The 15,354-nt window shown below is 36.5% G+C and overlaps 1 protein-coding gene across 1 annotated transcript; it reads left to right on the top strand.

The window, feature by feature from the left end:
* The first annotated feature begins 306 nt into the window (after nucleotides 1-306).
* LOC112520519 (protein TRAUCO) lies at nucleotides 307-4,135 on the top strand. The gene is made up of 3 exons (XM_025128972.1): nucleotides 307-1,486; nucleotides 3,031-3,270; nucleotides 3,758-4,135. Exons 1-3 carry the CDS (start codon nucleotides 367-369, stop codon nucleotides 3,820-3,822), a joined length of 1,425 nt encoding a protein of 474 aa, XP_024984740.1. The 5' UTR covers nucleotides 307-366; the 3' UTR covers nucleotides 3,823-4,135.
* The last annotated feature ends 11,219 nt before the right edge of the window (nucleotides 4,136-15,354 follow it).

Here is a 15,354-nt window from a genome sequence, read left to right as displayed (position 1 = left end):
TTTAATAAGTTGTACTTATGCATAATTTACTTGTAATATTAAATTTTAAGTAATATGCATTAATATACAATACTGTATGCATAAAAAATAATTTTTAAAAATTTTTACCAAATGTTTTACAACATAGTATAAAAGTATTGATTTAGTATTAAAACTTGCAACAAAAATACATCCAAATATATACGAAGAATATTTTTATTGATAATCAAAAAATAATCTCTTAACGGTTTATTTGGACCGGTTTAACTCGATCGTTTCGCTTGATCATCTTTAAAGGTGTCTACGATGCCGTGACCCAGTGTAATCGAACTGCCTTCTAGCTCGATCTTGCGAATACTAACCCTAACCCTTTACACCCAATCACCCATGGATGATCTTCAGGCAACCTACAAAGAAGACCAAGAAGAAGACAACTCATACAACACCAATACAAATGGCAACACCAGCGACGTTAATCCAGGAATGGCGGATCCAAAACCAGAAATCGTCACCGCCACCACCACTACCACTATCACTACCACCGCCGACGAAGCCCTAACCGTCCCCACCACCACCACTATTACCACCACTTCCACGACCTCCGCAACCCCCGATACTGATTCCGGCACCAAAGATGACCCGATTCCCTCGGAAGAACTCTCAGACCTTGAACCCACCCCTAAAGACTCGCCTAATTTCACGAAAATTATGTCGTCCGAAGACGAAGTAGAAGACAATGAAGAGCGTCCGGCGAAGAAGCATAAGAGCATCTCGTTACTAGCACCGCAACTCGAAGAAGAATTATCTCAAGAAGTTGCGGCAGCAACACCGGTGACGCCGATGCCCCCACCTACCGAAAAGCCTAGCGGTAAAAAGTCAACTAACAGCAATAAGAAGAAAAAGAGCAAGGGCAACAATGTGTGGACAAAGCCATCGTCTCGAAAGGGGAAAAAGAGAACCAAGAGTACCACCAGCACCACTGCTCAAACAGAGGACTCTGTTTTGATTACTCCAATTCATCGGTATCCTGACAAGAACGACGATACTGCAGATATGAAAATTTGTCTTTCGAAGGTTTACAAGGCGGAGAAAGTAGAATTGAGTGAAGATAGGTTGAGTGCAGGTAGTTGTAAAGGGTATAGAATGGTGAGGGCTACTAGAGGGGTTATGGAGGGAGCTTGGTATTTTGAAATTAAGGTGGTGAGCTTAGGGGAAACAGGGCATACGAGACTCGGGTGGTCTACTGAAAAGGGGGACTTGCAGGCGCCTGTTGGCTATGATGGGAACAGTTATGGATACAGGGATATTGATGGGAGCAAGGTACATAAAGCTTTAAGGGAGAAATATGGGGATGAAGGATATGTTGAAGGTGATGTAATTGGGTTCTATATCAACCTGCCTGATGGGAATTTGTATGCGCCAAAGCCACCACAATTGGTTTTGTACAAGGGACAAAGATATGCATATGCTACAGATGCAAAAGAAGACCCTCCTAAAGTTGTTCCAGGTTCGTGACTTTATGTTTGTTTTTTAATGTTCAGTTGAGGTTGTTGGGCAATATGTGCTTATTAGTAGGGTTGTTTTTTTTCCTCCATTGTTCCTACTTCCTACAGACATGTGTTTCTGGATCATCAGCAATTTGGCAGTTGAGATATTAGCGTATTATCTAGCATTTGTTCGGGCATTATGTTATATTTGCTATCTGTTATCAGGATGTAGTTTATTAGCTTTCTTGTACTTTTAGGTGATCTAAACTGGCGAGATCACGTTATTTTTCTTTGTTTTAGAAGGTTCATCTTGTTTTAATTCTTTTTAGTTTCCCAAGCTTGATGTAGCTCTTCTTGATACGTGGGTTATAGGCTGTAGTGTGTACTCGAATTTTTTTTGTTATAATTTTCTTGTATGATCTATTAAATCTTTATGGCTCGAGCGAAGTTTAATATGCAAATGAAAATACAACATACACTAGTCTATCATTTTAAGCCTTCCAGTGGGAAAGTTTATTTTGATGCAGCAGCATGTTAATGGAGTATTTGGTAGAAGCCACAGTCAGGGAGATGCAACCATATTAAGTAGCGAAGGAATAGTAATGGCATGAAGGAGAAGGGATGTCAGATTAATTGCCCATTTTATATGCTGATTAGATAGGATGAGGTATCACTGGATCCTAAGAGTGCGAAGGAGAAGTGAGAGGAAGAATGTGTGAGGACGACTAGAAAGTATCAAAATATAGAGAGAATGTTTACACCGATGTCAGTTCATTAATTGATATCTGAATGAGAATCTGGTAATGGTGGTAGACTGGCAGCAACTGGTTTAGGGTACACGAAAGCGAGAGGGAGAGTGAAAGAGGTTATGTCTGATTTCTCTAAACTAAAATTATTTTCTATAGTCAGTATATCGTATATCACTTAAAAGTGACTGAATTGCCCTTAAAAGTGATCACATGTTTAAAAATATGATTCCTACCGACTACCAGTGGAAAAGGAAAATATTGGTAAATTTCAGTCGCTTGATATTACCTAAAAGTTCTGTAAACAAGAAATGGATAAATTTGTGGTAGAGGATCAGATTTCAAACCTGAACATACTTTCAAGGCCATTTGAATTTTATAATTTATAAATTTCTCTTTTTGGAACAACCACATTTATAATCATATCTCTATTGCTAGATATCCTAATTATGGCTAGGTAAATACTTCTCTAAATAAGATTCTTAGTAAATAAATTAACACTCTTTCGAGTCATGATCATGTAATAGTATACTATAATACTTGTGCCACAAGCTAGTTACTTTCCTAATTGACCACTAATCCACTATAATTAAAATTAGGAAAATAGATAAAAGACATCATTGTAGTTTTACAAACTTTCTCATATATATACCCAAACAAAGAGTATCAATTAGTTTATATACCCAAACAAAGAGATTATCTATATTATTCTTGCTTGATGGAGGACATTTCTTCTTTTTGGAATTCAATATTTTGTAGTACTAAGATAAAGAACATTCATTGTCATCCACTTTCATATATATATTTTTGTTGTGCAGGAAGTGAAATATGTTTTTTCAGAAATGGAATTTGTCAAGGGTCTGCTTTCAAGGATCTTCATGGTGGGCGTTACTTTCCTGCTGCGTCAATGTATACTCTTCCTCATCAGAGTAATTGCATTGTCAAGTTCAACTTTGGTCCTGACTTTGAAGCCTTTCCTGAAGACTTTGGTGGACGTCCTGTCCCGAAACCAATGTTTGAAGTTCCGTATCATGGCTTTGATGGCAGAGTTCAAAATGGTGTGTCCAATGAGAAGCATTAGCAATAAGCATCAATTTACAATGAGTCTAGCAATTTTCTGCAAATGGGGTTTATTTGATTCTTCTTTTAATTGTAACTTTGTTTTTTTTTTTGGCTGTACAATTTGCAAAATTTTGGATGTGCAGAACTTACATAACTTGATTTACCATTGAATCTAGAAAATATTTATTCAAGAGCACAAATATTGTGCTTTATTTAAAGATTGACCTATCAACTTGCATTCACGCTTTCGACTTTCTTCATATTGGCTCTTTTTTATACAATGTTCATATACGTAGTTGGACCTTCTCTTTTATCTGTTATTAGCGAAATTTGACTGGGCAGCACCACTCTGCTCAGCAGGCAGTTGATGTTTTTATGTGTCTGTTTCTTGTACAGGGCAGACAAATCTACTTAATTGTACTAAGAAAGAGGACGGCCGCCACGTAGTTAGTCTTTGTGATATAAGTTTCTTTCTTCTTGCAGGCAATCCTTTGGTTCCCACTAGAATGTGCCCCATGCTGAAAGTGGTAAAAGAGAATGACGATTGACATCGCTGAAGCGGATGGCATATAAGTTGATAGTTGGGCAGATTTTTCAGGTTGGTTATTTTTAATCAATGAAACATAAATTCTGTAAAAAAGGTAGACAGCCTTGTATCCTTCATCATCCTCTTGGTGAGAAGACTTTGAAGGGGATGAGTGCAGCTGTCTCTGTGTTATATGTAGATTATCTGTTGTATGATCGAGTAAAATGTTAGCTGCTGAAGATTTAAAAAAACTAATGGTAGCTCTGTACCAGTTATGGTTCACAAGTCAATAGATGGTCTAAGTAACTAGACACGTGGACTTACACTTGTTATTCTGAGAAGACCATGGTACTTTGCCTGCTACTTCAGGGGTTTCACTAGTACATCAAAGTCTGGGAACAGATACATGATTTTAAAGATCGGAAGAGGCGTACGCCTCTCAAGTCTTGTATGGGATGCATGCTTGGTTGCATGAGGTGGAAATTGAGGCGTCCGAGGTGGGAGAGGCAGGGGCGAGGCGTATGCCTCTGCAATCTATATTTATATACCAATTTTTTATTATATAAAATCTACATAAACTAAAACCCATCCCAAAGGTGCAATGATGATCATAATCTTAGCACAAATAGTGTAGGAAGGGGGGATGTGAATACCATTCTTGAAGTTTAAATGGAAATTCTTATTAAACTTGGTACAAAGAGTTACATCAACTAGATATGTGAACTAAATTCTTAAACCATGTTAATGGTATACAAGGTTACGCTAAGATCCCTTAACAAATTTTCACAGAATGATCTAAGACTCGATTGGGCTTTAAACTTATAAGTGATCTTTGTATTTTAAAAGTAGCCAACATGTTCTTGAGGTTCACTGCTTTGGCTTCATAAAATCTCCAAATGCAGTAAGCAATAAAGTGGGAAGATAAATAGTAAATTCTTGAAGCATTAAGTGATTGGTTGATGCTTCAACTTCACAAGTGCTCTACTTTAGCTTCATCAAGGCTTTGACGCTTAGTCTTTAAAGATAACATCTTCTTAACTTCTTCAGTGTCTGCTTTACTTCGTTCATCGTCAAGGTATGTGTTAGCTTTAGGGTAACCAAGCCTTCAGTGTTTGATCTTTGCGAACGTCCTCCTTCAATGAACAAATCTTTAGCTTCAGACTTTAGTGACTTGGCTACAGATCTTTAGAAATTAAGTTCTCATCGAACTAGTACATCTGGTCTTCAGCCTCACTGAGATTCTTTAGATCTACTAATCTTCAGTTTGATCAGTATGCATATATAATCCAAGTCTTCTTCAGTGGTAAAATGTCTATCATCAAAATCAAAATACACCAAGACTGAACTGCCTTGAGGCAAGGATGGAAAACACTTCGCCTTGAGTTCCCGATACTTAAAACCTTGAACACATATAGTAAAGATGCAAGTTATACATGAATGATTGATATCCATCCTTGTCAGACCACATGTTACTCTGTTTCTCTGCAACCCCAAAAAATGTGAAATATTTTTCAGTATGATGTGCAGAAGTGGCACCCTCTGGTGTGTGGCTTCGCTTCTTTGCTCAAATACACAACAGGTTCAAGTTCGAATCCTACAGGAGACGGGCTTGAACCCCTCAGCCAACCTCAGCCGTTGAGTCAGAATGCCTCCTCACATGTGGTTCTTCCGGGTTCCTTGTGGGGTTGCCGTTAATCAACCTTTTGCTCAAATGTGCAGAAGTGTAATTTGAGGGAAAATTCTGCCTCAAATCGTAGAACTTAGTTATATTCTCAGTCATGTACCGGTATTTAGTATTTGTGTTGTAACCCTGGCCTCAGAGTGGCATTTCTAGTCATGAACTAGTATGTTGGTCCATACCAAGTTTCTAATACTAGCCATTTTTGTCGCATGGCGGCATGCGTAAAGGAAAGTTTTCTAATTGAAATGATGGTCTAGGGCTCGATCTATCCTCCGTTATTCATCTGACGTCCTCCTCAGGATCCTTTTCCAATTTATCCACAATAGGTGCAACTCCCAACTCCGCCCGAAGACATTGTTTGGTAATCTTGTCCGACATGGTCCAACCAGAGGTCCATCTAAGCATCCTCTTTACTGCAGTTTCCAACTTTTTCTCATGGGATTTCCTTGTCGTGCAGCAGTCCCACCCAAACATGATACAACGTAACTACTTTGTAGAATTTTCCCTTCGGTTCTAACAAGACGTTGTTTTCACACAGTACCCTTGTTAGCTTGAAAGATACAAATGTTTATAACTTGCTGCTAATCCATCCACATAATTCTCATGCATCATGTTAATTGTTCATTTCTTACTTATTTTTCTACTTCCTCCTTATCACATGTAATTGTTACATATGACTTGATGCATATCAATACAAGTGTTTGAATATTATGTTCAGAAAGGGCCTCATTGACCCCCTATGAATTCAAGTTGGCCTAGAAACATGTAAGTGGTTGCTTTACACATTTTAAGTGAATATAATGTAAACCAAACCAAAGTAACCCGCTATTTCCTATGCCGGAGATGAGGTCCAGGGGTGGGATATATACGTGCCTGACGTGTACTTGAACTGTGGAAACAAGGAAAGAGTTCAAAAGTGACGATCTTGATACCATAAGACCAAGGGTTGTTTACCACCTGGTAAGAGGCGCTTACCTGGTCAAAGATGTTGTTTACCAAAAATCTCTTACTGTCCATGATGTTGATCTAGTAAGCAAGCTAAGGGAGAGACTCTTACTCGGTGAGTGATTAGTGCAGACCCATGCCACGCTCTTACCTTGGTTTTTGCTTATCCAATTTGTGATGGTAAACGGAACATAGCCTATGTTTAGTAAAATACGCAACCCCTAGTCCAACCTAGGACCCTGGTAACCTATTTGTCGGCTCACTATTCCTCCCCTCTATGCTAGCCATGGGTCGGCAACTCAAATCCTGCGTACCCGTAAGCTTATTTCGAAGCAACTCATGCCACTTGTCAAGCATCTGTTCTTTCTGATGTTGTTTATGTTCATTTGATATGAAAATAACATAGAATTACAATGCCCTTTAGGTTGAATTTGAAGTACTTTAGTTTTCTGGGCTATTGATCATGGTTTGAGAAGTCATAGTAAGCAGAAAGTGGATGTAGATGTGGAGCAGACGTAGTTCTGACGTGGCATTTTTTTGGCCACATGGCATGCTGATTTGGCACATAGATGGTGCTTACATTTTGGTTTATTTAGAAAAATGAAATCCACTAGGGTCTTGCAAATTGCCACCTAGGTAAATATTTGATCAACTTATTTTCTATTGTTAAATTATTTTATTAAAGATATTTAATTTATAATTATATTAAAAAATAACATTTTAAATTATACATTAATAATTTAGTAAAGATGTTTTAACTATTATCATATCTATACTATATATATATATATATATATATATATATATATAAACCTGGATATCCGACCTGCTATGCGATCCGACTAATCTCAGGACGACCACCTGCTTTGCGGGTAACCTGGAATCACCGCATTTGAATCTCCGTGCCTACAAAGGGATTTTTATTCCTCCTTAGATTTTCATTATTAAAATGGCATTATTTGATGTTTGAAGAAAGGTTCTTTTAACATTTTTTAACGGAATAGAATTGAATTCCATAGGTTTACGCCATGAATGGAATACGTGCGCATTCATGGAAGTTGGGGGATTTTGACGAAGTTAAATTTTAGTCATGTTGTCAACTAACGATAGCTAAAGAATTTGATCGATGAAATTGACTATTCCAATTCCATACGATTCTATCAAAATCCACAAACCAAAACACCTGGAACTATGGACATTTGAAACAGAACTCAAAACCCAATACACAAATATCAAGGATCAAAAAACCAGAATCAAAATAAAAATGATGTGAAATTAAAATCAAATCACAAGCAAGAAATGCTACAATGATAAACAAGGAATCAACCCCTCAAGTAGCTGTTCATGTTTTGGTTGACTAGGATTTTTTTTATTAACCTGGAATATCCAACCCATTAGGCGAGCTGATTAATTCCAGGATGATTACCTGCTTTGCGGGTAGTCCGGAGTCACCGGATTTGAACCTCCATGGCCACAAGGGGATTTTTATTCCTCCTTAGATTTAAGCCTGAGACCTACAGACACTTTTGACAATTTGACCTTTGGAGCCCAAGCTCAAACCAATCAGGCGCCACAATAAGAAGAATTTGAAATAATTTAATTTATTTTTAATAGTGAATATGCTTTCTGTATTTTAAAAAGAAAAATAATTACAAGTAGTTCTCTTCTATTAGTTGCTTTCTTCTAAAAGTAGCATGACTATATAATGTGGATCCCGAAATCTTTCGAACCGAAATGGAACTTCATCTAGGTGTTAACCTCTCTTTCCTGTTTGCTTCGTGGTTAGCTTTAGGTTTTGGTGGTTTCTTGGTCGAAGTGCTCAATTGGAGCTTGATCCTGATCATCTGTATCGTAGTCTCGGTTCTTGACTCATCCTCATCCATTAGATCTAGATATCCTCATTCTAAGCTAATAAATGGCATCCGTTAGAATCTATGATCGTTTAGGATATGAATGAAATCCATGGGTATTTAGACTTTCTTAGCAAAATATATTATTTGCATTCTATCAAGGCTTTTAGCAAATTAAGCTGCAAGCTAACAATCAGTACAGGGTCATGCCTGACGATGTTCCAATGTGAGATATAAAACAGGTTCTGCAAATTTTTTGAGACCCAATTATACATGTTTTAACCTTTATCAAGTTATATATATATATATATATATATATATATATATATATAGACTTGGGATCATGTGAGACCAACCTATTTTCGTGAGACCCGTGAGACCAACATTTTACACTTGAAACTTCACAGCAAAATGCTGTGAAGGTGACTTTTTAAAACCTTCACAGTGTTTTTGCTGTGAAGGTTCGACTTCTTTTAAACCTTCACAGTGTTTTTGTTGTGAAGGTTACGTGTAAAAATGTGGTCTCACGGGTCTCACGAAAACAGGTTGGTCTTACTTGAACCCAACCCTATATATATATATATATATATATATATATATATAAACCTTTAGACCAATTATAATTTTTAGGTTTGTACTCTTTTAACCAATTTAGGGATCATTTACCAAATGCTTATCAGATAAGTGCTTATCGAGTGTACCTTGCCTTGGTAGGTGGGCATGGTAAGGACCAAAAATCTTACTCGGTAAATGACATAGCAAGGACCAATAAGCTTTCCTGGTAAGTGAGGTAGAAGATTCTTACCCAGTAAGCGCTTACCGGGTAAAGACGCTTACCGACAATCTATTTTGATGGTAGAGAATATTACCCGATTAGGTAAGTAAAAATGGTGACTATTGGCAGTAAGTGCTTACCCGGTAAGCATTTGGTAAACATCCCCTTAGTGATTCCCATTTCTAGTTCTCTGAGAATGATTTTATTTAAGTGAATTTTATATGTTACTTTGTCATTTTAAAAAAAATGTATTGTTTTTAATTTGTAAGACTTTTAGTATAATATGTGGGATGAACTTTTATGTTTTGTTTTAGTAGTACTCGTCGAGTCGGTCTATAGTCTTGGTATATGTGTAGCAGGGCATCCAAAAAGTTGAAAACGCCCCTGAATCTATTAATAGTCTTTTATTGGTTTAGCTGAATGGTAACGGTTCTTAGCCCTCGGACCATAACGACTATTCATCTTACATGGAGGTTGGTGGTTCATTGAGCATTGTTGATTTAGGAGTTCAATCGAAAAAAAGGGGGTTTCAAGATTTTTGCATTGTTGGAGTCTCGTGCGCCATCCCAAATGATTATTTACGGAAACAATATTTTTTATCTTTTTGGGTGGAGACAATAGCTGCTACATTTTACCCCTAGACCCTAAATCTATGTTGGATATATTGTGTTCGCTTGATTTGACTCAGATCATTTGACTATTGAGTTGCGGTTCATCGTATATTAGACATAACATGCCAACTTAATCTCCTTGAGATGGCTTCCCCATCCGTGAACCGCAAGTGTATGGGTCGGGTTTGATGGGAACATTTGTTCGGTTTATGAGCACCCCTGAATCTATCAATTGTCGTCTTTGAGTTAGGAAAAAGCATTTACCTAAAGTTGGTCTATTTTTGATTCAACAAAGGAGAGAAGTGTTAGATAGGCCTACAAAAAGATAATAACTACAACCCTTTGGAGTGTTCTTACTATACTGGTCTCACAACCATCATGGGGAGGTAAATCACGTATCGCAAGGACAGGTGGACGGTATCTGGAGTAGAACCTTCCCCTCCAACGTATTCTACAAGGATGCTCACTTCCTTATCCGTGAGGCCAAAACCATGGAGACATGTGTTCAAAGGCCTCTGAGCACACATTTCTTCTGCTTAGTTTCTTCATCTTCTCGAGGTATGTCTTTTGAGCAAAACCGTAAGGGTGCGTTTGGTTTGCAGGAATGGAATGGATTTGGGGGGATTTGGATTTTAAATCCATTCCAATCCTATGTTTGGTTTGCCAAATTGAAGGGATTTGGAATCCAGGGATTTGATTAAAATCCAATGTATGCGGGATTTGGAAATCCTTTGCAAAGGGGCGGGATTTCAAATCCAATCCTTTCCTTCCCATCACTTCCTGTCGATTATTACATCTCCCTTCCTTCCTCCCGCTTCCTTCACCCATATTCCCTCCCATCGCTTCCCTTCCATCGCCGGTGCTCCCTTCCCGTCCCTTGCGAAGCTGTGCCCTAAGGTCGTCTCGCCGGTGCTCCCTTCCTTTTCCCCTCACGAAGTTGTGCCCTGAACCGCCTTGAGCCAAAACCCCTTGAGCCAAAACGCCTTTCTTGTTCGCCGCCTTCTCGCATCACTCTCAGCAGGTAAACCATATAACACCTTTTGTAGATGCTTAAATCTGAATAGGTATGAACATAGTAGTCCTCCTTGTTTGATGAAAACTTTTCTCAAGTATATAGTTTTTGTTTAAGTGTGCTCTGTACATATGATGGTTTCATCGTCATTGTTATATGCTTGCTTAAACTGATTCTTCAGATGCATGATCATATGAATTTTGCTATGTCTAGTCAACTTCTATATGCAGTTTTATGATTCTTCAAGATATATAGTTGAAGTTCATGGTATACACTATGGCCATATTATGTCCAAATCCTGCAAACCAAACACAAGAATGGATTTTAAATCCAATCCAATCCAATCCAATCCAAATCCCTTCTGGGAATCCAAATCTCTCAGAAACATTCCTGCAAACCAAACGCACCGTAAGAGATATAAGAAGGGTTAGCGTTCTAATTTGATCTATTAGAGTTTAGAGGCTTCATCAATTGAAGGTATATATTTTGTATTGATTAGAATTTTAGTATAGTTGTGTTTGACTCTTATGTTTGAGTGGACTTACGGAAACTGTCGGTCAAATCGACCAGGTTCCCAAAAATTCGTTGATAACACCACGCGGTGGTGGCTCGTATTGATGCAACATTGGCTAGTGGCTATCGCCACGTCCGGTTAAATCAGTCGGGTGCTTTCCACCTGTTTTGGTGGGACAAAAAAAAAACAAAAAAATATGCATTTTTGTCCTTTCAAGTATTGTCATGTCTTGGTCTAATGTCACATCAAATATGAAACAACAAATTGTTATAATGTATCGTGCCTTCATGTCTCGCTATCTCGCACCCATCGCTTTTGGTTGTAATTACAGCTACAACAAATGATTTCTTTTATACTGTAATGCAACACTTCGAACCATGGGAATTTTCCTGGCTGCTTTTTCGAGTCCCTGGAATTATTCGAGGTGCGTGCAAGCTGACACAGACACCTAATGTTAAAAAAAAGAACCCTAAACCAAATTGGTTCCATAATTGGTCCCATAACCGGTCCCGGTCCCAAAAAACGCCAAAATCCTTAACCGGGCTATAACCGTCGGGCCTATAACTAGTCCCTACCAATCCCGGTTCCGGTCCTCCGACGGTCCCGAGCCGAGCCAGGCCAGGCCGGTTTGGTCATCACTAAAACCAATGATAACATAAATGATACAACATCCTCATGAATTTTGTATGTATTATTAGGGGCTGGTCCAATGAATGTTTAAAGTGATAGCATTTAAATAAATAGTAGAATATATAACATAAATTAATTATAAATATATTGTTTCATAAAAATTGATGAAGGATAAGATATAAAATAATGATAAATAAGTTAATTTTTATGATTTTATGGTACGATTTTTCATCTTTTGGAATTAGTTAGATACATCTTTATTCGTCAACGTGATAAAAGTTTTTTTTTCCTACAAACACATGTGACAGAAACATTCAAAATTGTGCCACACTAATTAATTGATCTATAAATAAATCGATCCCGAGAGATTTATTTTATATAATTCTCGTAACATTCGTTTGTTAGTTTTAACGAACAAACTCGGGCCCATCCATTTTCTCGATAATAGTTGTCCAAGTTCGTATTTTTAGTGGGCCGAATGAGCCGGGTCTAACGGGTCGTCCTGCCCATGAACAACTCTAATTCATGGAGGGAATAACTTTCAGAATCAAAAAATGTTGGTTGGTATGTAAGACAACCTTTTTTTGGGGGGGGGGGGGGTAAAGGTAGTAAACGACACTTTTTACAAAATTTTCAACAAAAAAATCACAACAAAAAAAACTTCGCTTTTACAAGAATAGGATAAATAATGCATAAAGATGAAGTAGAGAACGTGACGTTAACACCGTTGTTTACAGTGGTTCGCCAACATGATTAATCCACTTTGGCACTTTCCGAGACCTTCTCGAGACATCGATCCACAGATGTGATGTTCTTTGTGGTAGAACACAAACCCTGATACATATGGTTGCAATCTTCTCTTTGTTTTTGCTAGAGATATAAGTGGATCACTCACACTGAAAGAAAACGCTCATAAGATGTAGAACCTAGAAGGGTAAACACATTCGGAGGTATTGGCTCTTGGATGATTTTCAATCAGTAAAAATTGCACATGCTCTTGATGTTTTGCCTTAAATACTTGATGAAGAATGAGAGAATCTTGTGGTTGATGCTCTAAGTATTCTATTTAATAATGAAATAATTTATTTTTGGTTTAATAATATAATCTTTTGTAAAGACAATTAATTATTATGTTAGAACTAATGATTATCCTAATTATATTTTAAATTTTTTGTATTTAAAATAAGATGTTTATCATGTATTTGATTATGTTTATATAGCAGTTAGTTATATAAATTAAAAAAACGGAGTTTTAATAAGTTGTACTTACACTCAATTTACTTGTAATCGTGAATTTTAAGTAATATGTATCAATAAACAACACTTCATGCATAAAAAATGGTTTTTACGAGTTTTTATAAAATTCTTTATAATATACTTTAGATAAAGATTGCCATTGATATTGATTCTTATAAAAAAGAGATTTTTTGCAAAAATAAGGTTGGGCAAAATACATCGGTGGTTATGTACGGAAATTAATTTTTGCGTTTATTAATACACTTTGTATAATCCCGTTACTTTGATGATTAACAAAATCAAAGCCGACTTATATCATATTCTAACTATTTCATTGTTTTTATCTAAGAATAAATTATATTACTTAAGAGTTTTTTCGTTATCAAGAAGCACAATCGGACTCGAAACGTATATCATATGAAACATGCCGCCAGGTGTTTTTGAAGACTCGATCGAAGTTATTTTATTTCATCGACGGAATATTAAAAGGTAAACAGACTCGGGAAAATATATGACCCTTGGATAATTTTTTTATTAAATAATCCTTTTCCTAAAAATCAAAGTCAAGAGATATTTTAATGATGCACTTATTTTAAGTTTAATTTTATGAAGAAAATTATGGGTGAGCAGTGGAACCGGGTATCTGACTATGGAACCGGAACTGCCTTGGAACTGCCGGTTCCGGAACCGGAACCAATATGAGTGGTTCCGGTTCCGGTTCCTAAAATTCGGAACCGATTGAGAATGGTTCCGGTTTTGGTTCTCAATTTTTCGGAACCGTTACCCGCCGGGTACCCGGTATTTTTCAAGTAAAAAAATTATTATTATTTTTTAATACCAAATTTATATTAGATTTACATCTTGAAAGCACGTCGTCATCTTCATTATTCATCTAAATTCTTCATATAAAATGATTCGTATTTTTTCAAATTGTGTATTCACTTGGATTCATAGTATGTAATCGTTAAACTTTGAACATTTACCATTATAGTATGTAATCGTTAAACTTTGAATATTTTCTATTAATCTATTATAGTTTGTAATCGTTAAACAATATTTGTAACAATTATTCTGTATAATTTGTATTCTTGCTTATTTATTTAGAATTTTGACAATGTTTTATTTTTTATTTCTAAATAATAAAATTTTAATATTTTAGAAAGCGGGTACCCGGAACCGGTTCCCGGCGGTTCCGGTTCCAAAAATTTAAGAACCGCTCTAACCGGTTCCGGTTCCAATATCTCAAGAACCGCCGGTTCCGGTTCCTGTCAAAAAGGGCGGGTACCCGCCTATGCTCACCCCTAAAGAAAATATTTCATGAAAAGTTGTTGAAAAAGTCTTCAAGTTAACAGAAAAACATCCATGGATGGCCTGTGAGGGGTCCGTCATTGATGTTTTCTGATTCAACGGTTGAAAAGTCAAAATATCAGAAAAGTTGAGCCATGGACGTTTAGGGAAGGCTCTTTTGTAGACGTAGATGAATTGCATCCACAAAGATCTGCGTGAAGTTTTTTCTTCAAAATCTCATATAGACAATAACTCACCCCCCCCCCCCCGGAACACTGCGTCCGTGATGAACTGTTGACGTCATTCCTATCCTACATTTGTCTATGTGGACCGAAGAGAAAAAGGGGGTCAGGGACCGACCATAAAACCCTGTTATTTTTTAAGAGTATTTGTTCTTCGTTATTAAATAGAACATTTAGAGCATCAACCACAAGATTATCTTAAAATTGAATTAAAGAAATTACACAAAAGAACAAAAACTTTTAAATAGTTAACTTGATACTAATATCAATATTTTTTTTTTCAAATTTATATTTCATTAAAAAAAATCACCGTTTTCTCAAAACCATATAAAACCGTATTATATCGATAAAGACAAATAATAAAATGAAACATTAAAATCGAGATGTATCTCGCTGCATTGCATGAATACCGTTCTAGTATATACATGAAAAGTTCGAATTTTCAAGTAATTTACGAAAATACTTTTTACGTTTATGTCGTTAATATCTCCAGTTATTTGTGACAGTTTTTTTTCTAGTGGCTTAATTCATTTTGTCGAAATCCCTCACGTATTTAATATTCACTAGAAGCGTACTCGCGCAATGCAGCGAGATACATCGTTATTTTAATATTTCATTTTATTCTTTATCTCAGTCGATGTTATAATATGGCTTTATGTGATTTTGAGAAAACGATGATGTTTTTATTTTTGAATAAAATATATGTTTGAAGATATCATAAAAATTTGACAAAAATATATCGATATTAGTATCAAATTAACTATTTGAAAT

Source organism: Cynara cardunculus (assembly GCF_001531365.2).
Source record: "Cynara cardunculus var. scolymus isolate 2C chromosome LG 10, CcrdV1, whole genome shotgun sequence".
NCBI lineage: Eukaryota > Viridiplantae > Streptophyta > Magnoliopsida > Asterales > Asteraceae > Cynara > Cynara cardunculus.
This window is presented reverse-complemented; position numbering and strand designations above follow the sequence as displayed.

Excerpts from the sequence above, each read along its gene's own strand:
- LOC112520519 (XM_025128972.1), top strand. The coding sequence starts at position 367 with ATGGATGATCTTCAGGCAACCTACAAAGAAGACCAAGAAGAAGACAAC. Across the intron at positions 1,487-3,030 it reads CCCTCCTAAAGTTGTTCCAG|GAAGTGAAATATGTTTTTTC; the intron begins GTTCGTGACTTT and ends TTTGTTGTGCAG. Across the intron at positions 3,271-3,757 it reads TGATGGCAGAGTTCAAAATG|GCAATCCTTTGGTTCCCACT; the intron begins GTGTGTCCAATG and ends TTCTTCTTGCAG.